The following is a 14,516-nucleotide window of genomic DNA, read 5'->3' on the forward strand; positions in this document are numbered from 1 at the left end:
TTATTCTCCATCCCTTTTTTTAATGACTCCCAACATTCTGTTTGTTTTTTTGCCTGCCGCTGCTCACGGAGTGGATGTTCTCAGAGAACTCTCCGCAATGCCTCCAAGATCTCTCTCTTAAGCCAGCCCTTGGATTTCCAAACCCAAGACCTCTGTAAACTTGAACTATTTACCAGACACTTCAGGCAAACTCATTGGGAAACGTAAACAGTTAAAATCTAACTTTGTAGTCAGTACATTTGTGTAAGTGGCTATACGCGATAGGCAAAAAGTCAGCGTAACGGTTTGTTTACACCGCTGTGCTACAGCGTGACCATGGCAGTGCCATGACTTGAGCAGTGTAGCCAGAGCTCACGGCAATAGAGCGACCCTCCCACCCAACGAGGGGTGGCAGCTTTATCGTCGGGACGTGGCTTGCATCGATAAAGCGCTGTCTGTACTGGTGCTTCTTGGTACTAAAACTTTTTGTAGCTTCAGGAGTGGGGGGGGGGGGCACTCCCCAGAACTACAAGGAGAACAATTCCCCCCCCTCCCTGTGACATCCTTTTAGATACCTGAAAACGGCTCTCATGTCCCCTCTCAATCTTCTCCTTTCCAAACTAAACAAGCCCAATTCCTTCAGCCTCCCCTCATCGCTCATGTTCTCTAGATCTTTCATCATTCTTGTTGCTCTTCTCTGGACCTTCTCCAATTTCTCCACATCTTTCTTGAAATGTGGTACCCAGAACTGGACACAATACTCCAATTGAGGCCTAATCAGCGCAGAGTAGAGTGGAAGAATAACTTCTCGGGTCTTGCTCACAACACTCCTGTTCATGCAGCCCAGAATCATGTTTGCTTTTTTGCAAAGGCATCAACACTGTTGACTCATATTTAGCTTGTGGTCCACTGCGACCTCTAGATCCCTTTGTACCGTACTCCTTCCTAGACAGTCACTGCTCATTCTGTATGCATGAAATAGATTGTTCCTTCCGCAGTGGAGCACTTTGCATTTGTCCTTCTTAAACTTCATCCTATTTACCCTGCCCCCAGGCTCTAGGGGAACCATACCTTCTTCCCAAGGCCCTGCTTCTTCTGGGGGACTGGAGCCAACCCATGACCACAAACCAAAGTTCAAGAAGTGGGCCCTTCCCCTCCCCCGCAAAAATTATTGTCCACTCCTGGTTTAAAGACTTCGAGCTGCAGAGACTTCACCATTGACACTAGTTTAAATTTGAAAATGACCCATGTCCCATGCTGCTTCAGGCTACAGCAAATGTTTGACTAATCTGCACTGTATAGAACAGAAATGATAGGATGATGTAGAACAGTGCACAAGCTAATACAGCTGATATGGCAGTAATCACTCATCTACAGCTCCCACGCACATGAATTAGGGAGCTCAGTGAAAAGGTTCATTTGTTTTATTGTTCATCACTAGCTTGTTTCCTTTTTATTCTCCCCTTTCATAAATTACAGGTATTTGTAGACATGGATTCAAAATAATGCAATATGTATTCATGGTGCTAAAGAACTGCCCTGGCTTTCCATAGTGAGTGCATAGAGAGAGTGTCAAAACTAGCTGACAGATGTTTCTGTATGTGATTGTTTCACGCAAAATGCACTATCCCCAGGTAAGGATTGCAGGTTTAAGCACTCAGGCTACATCTACACTGCAGGGTTTTTTGCGCAAGACTTTTGAGGAAGAGTTCTTGCAAAAAATGTCTTGTGCAAAAGCGCGTCCACACCTCAAAGCGCATCGCTTTTGCAATGCGCTTTTGTGCAAAAGAGCATCCACACTGCATGGATGGTCTTGCGCAAGAAAGCTCTGATTGCCTTTCACAGAATGGCCATCAGAGCACCTGTGCTTTTTTGGATAGGCTCTTTTTGCACAAGAAATCCCTGTGGAGTATCCACACACCGTTTTGCGCAAGAGCTGTAGCGCAAAAAGGAGTTATGCTTGGTAGAAGGAGGAGCACATACACTGCAAAACTCCCTCTGTTCTGTCAATGGACTGTAGATTTTCTTGCACAAAAACACGCTTGAGGTGTGGCCGCTCTACGGGTTTTTGCGCAAAAATGGCCGTTTTTGCACAAAAACCTTATAGTGTAGATGTTGCCTCAGAATGCTAGAAGCAAGGTTGTCTATGCAACCGATCTCTGTGCCTCTTTCTTGACTGAGACAGGGTGCTTTCCTCACTGTACTCAGACTGTTGCAATACTCACAAGGGCCAGTTGTAAGACCACATGGATGTTTCTTACCTGGCCAGTGTTTGACTTTGCTGTCTTAACTTGCGTTTAATAAAGGTTGCGTGTGTGAAATTTTAGGGTTTTTTTAAGTCAACGATCTGTCACATAGAACCATAATGGGAGATTCTTAAGAGCTGCTCAGACAAACACTTGTCAGGGACGGTCTCGATGGCGCTTGGTACTGTCGAGAGTGCAGGGGGTAGCCTGTTCTTCTGTTTGTAGTTAATCACACTTCTGGGTTCTGCTCTGGGTTCAGTCTCAAGTTCAGCGGAGGCATCTCTGCTCTAGACCCAGAGCCCCTTAGAGCACAAGAAACGGTAGGCACGTACACACACAGTGGCAAGAGCAGCTTCTTTTAATCATTTCATTAAAACTGCCAATGAAATCATAAAAGTAGCAGCATATGTAATTCCCAAAACGATATCGACCAGGCACGAGCTGTGACTATAGACAGACTCACATCCCCTAGGCGGTGCTAGAGTCGGGCGCCCTTGCATGGCTCGATTGTCAGTTCGGGAGAGGTTCCTGCTGGAGTCTCCCAGAGAGAGCTTAGTTTTCCCACTCTGGGCATCTCCAGATGTGATTCTCTGAGATTCTCTCTACGCCCGCATTCTCCATGTGTCCATAGAAGTGTCCACCTTCTTTTCTCCTATTGCTCTGTGTCCCCCGGAAACTTAAGGGACCCCCATTTTCCATAGGCTGGGTAAGTTCCCTTTATTCTCATTAGCATTGATGCTGGGTATGTAAAATCCTGTTTAATCAGAGAACCGCTTCATTTAAACTGATTAAGCAGGAACCTGGCGGGGCGGGGGGGCACTTCAGCCCAGCTGGAGCAGCCCCCAGGCCACCTGAAGCAGCTGGCTCCCAGCCCCTCACGAGGCTACTGGCTTTGCCAGCCTTGTGCAGGGCTGCCAGCTCTGCCGGCCCACGTGTGGCTGCCGGCTCCCACCCCAGGCAGTGGCGTGGTAGCCCAGTGGGGATGGAGCAGCCCTCTGCCCTCGGCTGCCGACAGCGCCACATTTCAAAACAAGCTGTCTCGAAATACGCTCCACAATTTGCATAGCTCAAGTTCTGCAGCTTATTTCGAGCTATGTGCGACTGTAGAGGTACCCAAGGCACCTCTACTCCTTAACCTTCTCTTTCATAAGCCACATAAATGGAGCTCTCTGTTTTCTAACCCTTTTTCCCTATTTTCTGAACTCTTGCCAATTTTTCACCATTCTTGAGTGTGGACACTACAACTGGACACAGGAGTCCCGGCACGGTTGCTCCAGTGCCAAAGACAGAGGTAAAATAACCCAGTAGCCCTTTTTACCCTGGGATCATGTTCTGTTGATTAACCACCATGACCTCCCAGTCTTTTTCAGTCACTGCTCCTAGGGCACAGTCCCCCATCATGTAAGTATGGTCTTCATTCTTTGTTACAAATGTATGACTCTCTATTTAGCTGAATTGAAATGCACATTGTTGGCATCAGGGATCCATCCTATCCATTATTTGCCATTCCCCCTCAATCCTTGTGTCATCAGCTGGTAGTATTTTTTCCATACTGATCCTTGATAAAAATGTTAAATAGCATAAAGTTGAGACCTGATTTCTGCGGGACCCACCTTAGAAAAACAAGTGCTCACTAATGATTCTCTGATTACAGTTACAATTTGAGACCTAACAGCAACATTTTTTATATCATTCTACTTTCTCCATCAAAATGTCATACCATATCACTTTTCAGTCCAACATAATATTATTATGAGGATCAGAGACACCATTTTTTCTGTAGCATTTAGTAAAAAGAAATGATATAAATATGAAAATGTTCAAAGTGCTCATTTTTGAGAGAGGGCCTGTATTTTGGGACCCTTGTTGGCCAAATAACCCTACATTTATATCATAATTTACACCCATGCCCACTTGTAGCATAACACATTTTAAGACAAACCCTGTAGGGGAGTGGATTTTCCAGCCCCTCAAAAGTCAGCTTTTAAAACAGAAAGTTCTTCTCAGTCTTAACTGTGGAAGTGGCAGCCTTCCATAACATTGCCTAACAAGGCAAAAGCTTCCCCAAGTAGCCCCTTGCTATTCCTTACAGATGGCTGCAGACACCTTCTTGGGGGTATGAAGATGCCATCCATTATCATTTTTAATTCTTTTTGGTTGGGGGAGAACTGCTCGTTTGAGACTGGAAAGTTTTGGAGAATTCTGTAGCCATCACTCATGTGTTCTATAGAAGAGCTTCCAATGGACCGGAGGCTGTGAAAGAGCTGATGAGACTGACATTGTGTTTTAACAACATGGGCCTGCATGGGAAAAGTCACGGTGACACGAAACTATTCTAGTACAAAGCGTAAGACTCAGGATGCTTGATTTGATATAGAAAACCACCCTGGGAATGAATAATTAGGGTATGTCTACATTGCACGGCTATTTCGGGGCACCGGAGGTATCCCTAAATAGCTACCCCATGTCTACACAATCTGCCTCTTATTTCAAAATATTTTTCCAAATAACAGGAGCGCTATTTCGCCATCCTGGTAACCACTGTTGCATGAGGAATAAGGGATGGTTCAAAATAGTGTGTTATTTTAAAATGTGGTGCTGTACAGACGAGCCAGATTTCAAAATAGCCTATTTTGAAATAGATTTGAAATAGGATATGCGGTTTGCATAGCACAATTTGCATATCTTATTTCGAGTTTAGGGTGCTGTGGAAATGGACCCTAAGAGCCTAAAGGAGCCTCCCTGCTTTCTCTCCCCATCCCCCTAGTTCCAGACAGCTAGCCCTCTCCCCTCGTGACCCCAGCTTTTTAGCGCATAGTTTTGTTCACCTTCCACACTCCCAGGTAACTTCTGTGCAGGTATTTCTTGCCATTGCAAATGAATTCCAGTTAATCTCTTCCTCTGGCATGCTCTGACCTGGGGCAACCAAGTCCCTTCCAGTGTTACACGCGTGAGACGCTGCATTTCGGTTCTGACATTTCCCACTGCACCTCTGGGAAACAGATAACAACTGATCGGTCTTTGAGCCCTGTGCACTTGCACATGTAACCCACACACCTAAGCTACGTCTACACTGGCATGATTTTCCGGAAATGCTTTTAACGGAAAAGTTTTCCGTTAAAAGCATTTTCGGAAAAGCGCATCTAGATTGGCAGGATGCTTTTCCGCAAAAGCACTTTTTGCAGAAAAGCGTCCGTGGCCAATCTAGACACGGTTTTCCTCAAAAAAGCCCCGATCGTCATTTTCGCCATCGGGGCTTTTTTGTGGAAAACAGTACTGTGCTGTCTACACTGGCCCTTTTGGGCAAAAGTCTTTCAGAAAAAGACATTTGCCCAAATGGGAGCAGCATAGTATTTCCGGAAAAGCACATGAGATCATCAGTGCTTTTCCGGAATTTCAAGTGGCCAATGTAGACAGCTGGCAAGTTTTTCCACAAAAGCAGATGATTTTGCGGAAAAACTTGCCAGTCTAGACACAGCCCTAGGCTATGTCTACGCTGGTGGGTTATTGCGCTAGAATGGCCGTTCTTCCGCAGAGCGTCCACACTGCCCGCCCACTCTTGCGCAAGAAGATTTACAGTACGGCGTGGTAAGAGAGGGCTTTGTGCGCAAGAGCTATGCTCTTTTCTAACAGGTGTAAGCTCTCTTGTGCAAGAGGGCAGTGTGTATGCGCGGCAGGGGTTTCTTGCTCAAGAAATCCCTATGGTTAAAATGGCCATTAGAGCTTTCTTGCACTAGAGAGGGTGTGTCTAGACTACAGAGTTTTGTCGACAAAAGTGGACTTTTGTAGATAAAACTATACCTGCGTCTACGCTACCGCTGAGTTCTGTCGACATAACGTCGACAGAACTCAGCAGTTTTGTCGATGCTGGTAAACCTCATTTTACGAGGCATAACACCTTCTGTCGACAGAGTTTCTGTCGACAGAAGGTGTTATTGAATGTAAACTGTCCTTTGCGTCTACACTACCATGTCAACAAAGCAGCTTGCTTTGTCAACAGAACTCAATGTAGTCTAGACGCTCTTTGTCGACAGAAGTTTTGTCGACAGTATCTGTCGACAAAACTTCTGTCGACAGAAGCCTGTAGTCTAGACGTACCCAGAGTGTCCACACTGGCACGGATGCTTTTGCGCAAAAGCACAGCTCGCACATGGCAGTTTGGACGGATGCCTGCACAAGAGTTTTTGCACAAGAACCCACCTGTGTAGACATAGCCCTAGTGTGGGTCACTGGGCCATGGAGTGGCACTTAGACCAACCACTTACAGTGAGAGATAAGACTGAGTGAGCTCTACAGCTTAAGCTGGGAGCCAGCTGCCTTTATTGCTGAAGCTGTAAAAGCTCCTGCACTGAGGTCCCAGGTTCAGATCTGCCTGGTGGTAGTTACACATGCACATGCTTCTCACAGTAATGCTCTTATTTCACACAGCTTAATAAACCCCTGGAAGTGCATTTGCACTACAGGAGTCTCCCTGGTCCTTAGCTTGTCCCCAGCTCTTTGAGCCTGGGTGAGGATGAAAACATAAAACCCAAATCTCAGCCTTTTTTAATGTATAAAGGGAATTGCTGGCTCAGATCATACAGTGAAACTGATCAGATGTGTGAAATACAAGTATGCTGGGAATATTGTGGCAGTGACAGAGCCCTGGACAAGCACCTCCCGATGCTATTCCTGTACTGCCTGGGTAATTTATTCAGCCTCGGCCCTGAAATACATCACAATCTGTGCCTGAGGGAATCGTTTATACCTGACACAGGGCTGCCATGGTGATGTTTAATTCATACAGGAGAAGTGTTTTGATGAATAACCTAAAAAAAGAGAGAAACGGCTCAGAGTTGATGTTGAGATTTCAGCTACTTTCCTGCAACCTCATTAAAACTTTATGGGTTTTCATGGCCAGAGCCTGGGTTCTTCTGTGTCCTGCCACCCACTCAGCAGGCTGTAACTTCTTTGTCTTCCCCATATGAAGGTATTTGGCAAGGCGGCCATCCGCCTTGCACCTTCCTGGCAGGGTCACCAGGACAACGTGAAGGGAAAACTCTAATCTCCGGGTTCCCCCACTTACTTGCAAGGTAGTTGTAGACTACAGAGAAATAACACACGCATGTGCAATATACGTAACAGTAATTCTGTTATGCAGGAGGTAAATACAGCAGGTAAACCCCCATTCTCAGGGTCCCCTGGGCCCATGCTGGTAATACCCCAGGGAATTTCCCCAGTCACGTGACCTGTCCTAACAAATGCACCGTTAGTGTCCCATTGGTGCACGTGCATCGGAGGGGCCCTTGGTGACCCGTGACTGCGAGATCCTGGGTGCAGCTGTTAGCAGTGGGGCTAACTGGGCACAGTGCTGCCCCACAAGTCACAGGTGGGATCGGGCGGTGAGTCCCTCTGCAGGGGATACGGCCCCCAGCCCTTTGCTCCCAGGCATGAGGACCAGGTTCAGGGAGGCGGGGTCTCCCACACCACATCCAGGCTAGCTACCTGAGGGGCGGTGCACTCACCACGCCACGAGGAGCTGCAGGGTCAGAGCTGGCTCCAGAACTTTCCACGCTGCAGACGGCCGATGATCACTGCGGGCAGGCGTCCTCTCCAGGCAGGAGCCAGGCTGCTTCTGGTTCCAGGAGCCTCCCTCCCCGCCAAGGTGCCAGTTCCAGTAACTCCTCGACTCCAGACATAGGTCTCCTGCCCAGGGCTCAGACATGCTCACTGCAGGCAGCAGCCCTGGAGCATCGGTGCCATGGGGCACTGATCTCCCCGAGGCAGCCCGACGGCAAACTCAGCCGGGCGGGGGACATTTTCCCAACAAAACTCTGCAGAGGGTTTTGCCTTGGAGTGGGAAAGGCTCAAGCAGAGGGATCCTGCTTTCCGGCCGCCAGTGAACCCTGGGTCTCACGAGGCCTCCCTTGCCCTGGCTGGCTCCACACTGCTCCCACGTGGTTTCTCCCAGGAGCAGGCATGTCACTCCCTGCTGGTTAGGTGAGCTTTTCTTCCTTGGCTTTCCCCATCAGCCACTGGCTCTGAGCAGGCTCCTGCAATCCTTCCCCGACTGACAGGCCCCATGTCTGTCCTTGGCCTCTTCTCTCTCCCTGAACTAGCAGCCCACAGAACCCCAGGAACCCCCTTCAGGGCCCCCATATTTCCATTGAGACGCACGTGTTCAGAATGCATCCAGAAACAGGGGTTTCATCTCAAGCAGCTTGCTCAGAAGAATGGTCGTGGCTGCTACCGCTGCCTGAGACCAGCTTGGGCCTGACTAATGCTTTGCAGTGGCACGTGGGGCGAGTTGTGCCAAACTAATAGTTTTGTTAGTAGCAAAGTTTGATCGAGGGAGCCTGCCAGATTCGTTACAGCTGGGTTGGGCAAGGCCAGAGCTGCCTGTGATCTGACAGATGAATCCATTTGCAGAGCCCGGTACCTAGACCAGTGCTAAATATGCTACAGTGGCCATGTCCTGGCACTAGAAGACTTACCTGGAGTTGCCCGGGTCCTTCAGGGCAAGGGGCTGGCAGTGAGAGGTGTGAAGGAGTCCAGGCAGGAATTGGGGGGGGGAGGGCTCAGGGCAGGGGTTAGGGGTGCAGGAGTCAGGGCAGGGGACGCAAAGTGTGGGGGGGACTCAGGACCGGGGCTGGGAGGTCTGGGGGGGGGGACTGACCAGGGCCACCTCTGGCAGTGAGGACAGAGCTGCTGTTGCTGCCCCTCCCCACCACCTACTCCATTGGGGACGGGGCTGCTATGGCCACCCCCAGCTGATGGTTCCTGGAGGAGGGGGTCTGGGGCTCCCTGGCAGACTCTTGGGGAGGGGCAAGGCTGCACAGCCTGTCCCTGGCCCCAGCAGGCCCTCAGTGGGTCAGAGGGCAGGGCTGCATTGGCGGCCCCAGCTCCAGCAGCTCCTCAGGGGGAGGTAGCAGGGCTGCTGGGTGGTGCCCCCGTCTGACACTGGGGCTGAAGGCCAGTGGGGAGGGGTTTGTAGGCAGGGAGGGCCCTTACCCGTTGCTGGTGGCTGGTAACATGGAGCGCTCTGGCCCCAGCTGGCCATTCTCTTCAGGTGCAGCCACACACACGCTGCAGTGTAACTGTCCCTGCACTCACTGACCCAGTGCTCGTTGCAGAGCATAGCCGTCCCTGCTCTCAGCCCCTCCCTTTCCAGGGGATGGGAAACAGTCAGATTCCAGGCACTTCCCGTTGTCCTGGCACAAGCAAACCCTGGCCTTGCTCTCAGTTATGAAAAGAGGAAGCCGTGTACTGAATTTGGTGGTCCTGGCTCTGTACTGTTTAGGAGGAGGTCTAGAACAAACAGACTCACAGATGGATGGACTCACTGAGGCTATGTCTAGACTGCAGGCGGATCTTTCGAAAGAGCAAGCCGCTTTTTCGAAAGAGAGCACCCAGCGAGTCTGGATGCTCTCTTTCAAGGAAGCCCTATTTACATTGAAGAACGCCTTCTTTCGAAAGAGGAACTTTCAAAAGAAGGCGTTCTTCCTCGTGAAACGAGGTTTACCGCCATCGAAAGAAAAGCCGCGTTCTTTCGAAATAATTTCGAAAGAACGCGGCTTGAGTCTGGACGCAGGGGAAGTTTTTTCGGGAAAAGGCTACTTTTCCCGAAAAAACCCCTGAGTCTGGACACAGCCTGACAGAAAGACAGACACACAGACTCTCTAAAATATATAGCTAGAAGTAGCACATTCTTGGACCAACACCTCCACATTTTTATGTGAACTTTAGTAGGTGCTAGCCAGAGTAATGAAAGAGTTACTCTTTACCACCCCACCCCCAGAAAAGCAACACTAAAATCTCTCTTTTTCCACTTTCCAATCCTACATCGTTACTGAGAAATGGAGTGTTTCCATGTCAGTTGACAGAAGAAGGCCCTTTCATAAAATTGATCTCAAGCCATTTTGCATTTACTCCCATGTACGGGAGAAAGTCTGTAGCCCAGCAGAACCACCGTGAAATCAAGGAGCCATTGTGTGTTTTGTCACCATGGCAACTCAGTCCCTTTTAGCAACACTGTTGTTTAAGCTTTTCTTTCTCCTTTCCTGCCCTGTAGGTTAACCTGGATCTCACCTCCCTCCTAGACAGTGAAGATAAAAAGTCAAAGAACAAACGGGGAGTCCTACCAAAGCACGCTACCAATATAATGCGTTCCTGGCTCTTCCAGCATCTCATGGTGAGATAAGTCAACAAGCCTGTAAGAGAATATAAGCAGGGACAGGTTTTAAGGGTGCTCATCTTACTCTGCCTCTTCATGAGATAAGGATTCGTATGTGCGCATGCTTAAATAAAATCCACAAAATCTCCAGGAAGGTCACTCAGAAGATATGGATAAACCTTTTTTTTTAAACAAAGAGGAAGAATGGTGTTATATGTAAATTTGAACCTTAAGAATATGAATGAAGGAATTTTTAAGAATTCTAATTAATGTTACACCACTTATGCCATGTGCTTATTTTTCCCCATTTCTCTCAGCCTGGAGCATGAACATAGCCTAATTGGCTTCCTTTCAGTTTCTAACCAGTTCATTTGCATTCTTGCAATGTTTGGGATGGAGATGCTAAACTGCCACGTTTATTTCTTTAAAAACAGACATTGCAGCTTTTCTATTGGGCTGAGGTTTTGCAAAGATTTTTTTCCCACAAAACCTAAATTGTGGGTCAGTTTGACCTGTCAGGTGTTCCTTTAAGATGTGTTGCAAGACAAAGATGAATATTTATTATCCAGCAAAAGTAAATGCAAGGGACAGCACCAGTGAAAATCACAAAGTCAGAAAATGCCCAGGCTAAGGCACATGCAGCAGTGTTAACGGAGGGTTTGTCTGCATTGTATGGCAATGCTCACAAGATGGATGGGATTTCTCAAGGGCACCGTGTCGAGCACTAACTGGCTTGTGTCGATCCTCCTGGCACAAACTAAAAGTCCTTTACTGCAAGTTAACACCTTACGATACTGTGTTTATATGCAAGTGGGAACTTTTAGCTCATGCCATCAGACTTCTGCATGGGCCGGTTAGGGTGTGTCTACACAGCAAAGTTATTACGGGATAATGGCCGCTATTCCGAAATAACTATGCGAGCACCCACACAGCCATTCCAGTATTGCAAAATAATTTCGAAATAACCGATGGCATATTCCGACTTCTGTAAACCTAATTCTATGAAGAATAACGCCTATTCTGAAACAGCAATTGTGTAGACGCTAGTGTTTTTAGACGCTCCACTGCTGCTATTTCAAAATAGCCCCTCACAAGGGCCCTTCTAGGTTATTCTTCGAGAGGCTCTAAGTCAAGATAGCACATCTACATTAGGGAAGCCTGCCTTGGACTAATTGTAAGGCCTCTCTGCAGTGTAGACCTGCTATGTTGAAATAAGCTATTTCAGAATAACCATTCCGGAACAGCTTATTCCGAAATCACTGTGCAGCGTAGACATAGCCTTAGTGCCCAACAGCGGGATGCTCTTTGGAAATCAGACCTTGCTAGAGCACACTGCTGCACTGCAAAGAACAGTACTCGTGTATGTCTGCTGGGTTTTAAGTGTATGTTTTCTACCGTGAGATATACAGTAACAAAACAAATGGAGAAAACCATACCACTGTGCTTATCACAGGGCCCAACTATCTCCCCAGGGAAGATATAGAAGAAGGAAGTAAGGAGGACGAAAACTCCATGTAGCACATTGGCTGCATGGTATTCACTAAATCTCATGGATCCCTTGCAGCCTAAGCAACCGTGATTAGTGGAGGACAGGGTCATTAGTGGGGAAATCCTGTAGCTGTCCCACAGGCAGTGGTTCTCTGGGGAAGCCACACTCCCCCCCCCCCCGTTTTTATAACTTGGAAAGAGGTATTCTCCACCATGGAGGGAGCCCACAGAAAGCCCCCCAATAATGCTAATAGGCTTTGGCTCAGGTCCTGCATGCCGCCAAGTTTCCAGCTCCAGCGTATCTTTGTGCTAACAGGAGCGGGTGAATGGTTTGAATACAAGAAAGGCCATTTTCTTACATATTAGGAGATAGTGAAGGAGCCAGTAAAGGTAACGGGGTGGGGGGAGGGGAAGGTTTCTGGGTTGTGCGGCCTGTCCCTCCCTCTCAAAGCTCATAGTGAAAAGCTAAATTGCTCTGAAGCTCAAAATAATAAACCACCCCACGTTTTCCTGTCAAGTCTTTGTGCATTTTCAAGTGGGGGATATGGATTCAGTGTGGAGATTTGTTTAGCTAAATGCTGTAGGAAGAGTGCCGTCATGTATGGTTCCTAATGCCCAGAAGGGTGCCCTGTAACCATGGCAGTCCTACCCTCAGGGAGTTCTCCGTTCTGCAGAGCCCAGAAGGAGGGGCAGCTGATAGCCATGGACACGTATGGGGAATAGCGTCCCAAATTCTGAAAGCAATAGTTACCCATCACTACCATGGTAAATCAGAAGACTATGGGAATGAACACATAGGTGACGTGGCTAAGAACGTTTATGAACAGCTCCGTGTATCATACGATGGGACCATTTTTAGCATCTCCCTGCCCACCTGCCAGTGGGTATCAGTGATGAACCTGTTGTGGCAGAGGGAACTAGACTGGGCATGTTGTTCCCAAATAGTTGGTTGACTCTAGAACGCCAAATCTACAAGGTATTGGCCAACCATCCTTTTCAACTTATTCATAAATGATCTGGAGAAAGGGGTAAGCAGTGAGGTGGTAAAGTTTGCAGATGATACCAAACTGTTTAGGATAGTCAAGACAGAAGCAGACTGTGAGGGACTCCAAGAAGATCTCACCAAACTGAGTGCTGCTGGGAATTATTAAGAAAGGGATAGAAAATAAGACCCAGAATATCTTACTGCCCCTGTATAAAACTATGGTACGCCCACATCTTGAATACTGTGTACAGATGTGGTCTCCTCACCTCAAAAAAGATATTTTGGCCTTGGAAAGACCTTCAGAAAAGGGCAACTAAAATGATTAGGGGTTTGGAACGGGTCCCATATGAGGAGAGGTTAAAGCGACTGGGACTTTTCAGTTTAGAAAAGAGGAGACTGGGGGGGGATATGATAGAGGTCTATAAAATCATGAATGGTGTGGAGAGGGCCGATAAAGAAAAGTTATTTATTAGTTCCCTAAATAGAAGAACTAGAGGACACCAAATGAAATTAATGGGTAGCAGGTTTAAAACTAATAAAAGAAAGTTCTTCTTCACACAGCGTGTAGTCAACCTGTGGAACTCCTTGCCAGAGGAGGCTGTGAAGGCTAGGACTATAATAGAGTTTAAAGAGAAGCTAGATAATTTCATGGAGGTTAGGTCCATAAAAGGCTATTAGCCAGGGGATAAAATGGTGTCCTTGGCCTCTGTTTGTCAGAGGCTGGAGAGGGATGGCAGGAGACAAATCGCTTGATCATTGTCTTCGGTCAGCCCTCTCTGGGGCACCTGGTGCTGGCCACTGTCGGTAGACAGGATACTGGGCTAGATGGACCTTTGGTCTGACCCAGTACGGCCGTTCTTATGTTCTTATGTTCTTAAGCATTACAGTGACTTATGTCAGCAGCTCCATGCACCACAATCTGCCTCTTGCCTTATTAATGGTGAGTCTCTAGGGTAGCATCTCATAGGGCATCACGCACTTCCTGAGATGCCTCGCTGTTGTTTGCACCCTTTATGTTAGGAGTGCTCTGTGCAACTGCCAGCCAGCTAGAGCAAGGAGGGAATCAGGCTGCAGCAGATACAGAGATTTCAGACAACCAAACACCTCCATACCGCGATGGGAACACTGGAAACCAAATGCTGGGATGAAAATATTGGTAGATATTGGAAACCCAAATGGGGATCTGTCCATCCCTTTATATGTATTATCTTCTACCTAGTCATTACCATGGTACCCTTCAGAGCTCTAAGCAGCAGACTTTCCAAGTCAGGCAGATGCCTACTAAGATTTTCAGATCCTTTAGCGCCTGTGAAAATCCCTCTACATGCCTGTCTGGTTCTCCGAATTCAGTGGTGCCACACGTGTGTTGGCAGGATGGGGGCCTATGTGGGTATAACAGGGCCAAACACCTCTGAATCTCTTCTGACCGGCAGGGTGTGGTATTTTTCTTATTCCTGGGCTACGTCTAGACTGCATCCCTCTGTCGACAGAAAGATGCAAATGAAGCACATCGAAATTGCTAATGAAGCCGGGATTTAAATATCCTCATTTTTTTGAGGAATGCAGGATCTGTCGAAAAAGGGTTTACTGTCGACAGATCCGTGTCTAGACTGCCAGTTTTTGTCGACAAAACTCTGTGTCGAAAAAAAAGCGGTGGCCATGTTTA

At 47.7% G+C, this 14,516-nt stretch overlaps 1 protein-coding gene across 17 annotated transcripts in view; it reads left to right on the forward strand.

Moving 5' to 3' along the window:
- The window catches only part of PKNOX2 (PBX/knotted 1 homeobox 2), a 339,410-nt gene that overhangs the window by 300,360 nt on the left and 24,534 nt on the right, over positions 1-14,516 (forward strand). For 16 of the 17 annotated variants that reach the window (XM_075909455.1, XM_075909456.1, XM_075909454.1 and 13 more), the window contains one exon: positions 10,276-10,395. The exons of the other annotated variant lie outside the window; for it this stretch is intronic. In XM_075909455.1, the coding sequence (XP_075765570.1) occupies positions 10,276-10,395 (120 nt within the window). The remainder of the gene's footprint in view (positions 1-10,275; positions 10,396-14,516) is intronic. 17 annotated transcript variants of the gene reach the window in all.

Source organism: Pelodiscus sinensis, chromosome 26 (assembly GCF_049634645.1).
Source record: "Pelodiscus sinensis isolate JC-2024 chromosome 26, ASM4963464v1, whole genome shotgun sequence".
Lineage (NCBI taxonomy): Eukaryota > Metazoa > Chordata > Testudines > Trionychidae > Pelodiscus > Pelodiscus sinensis.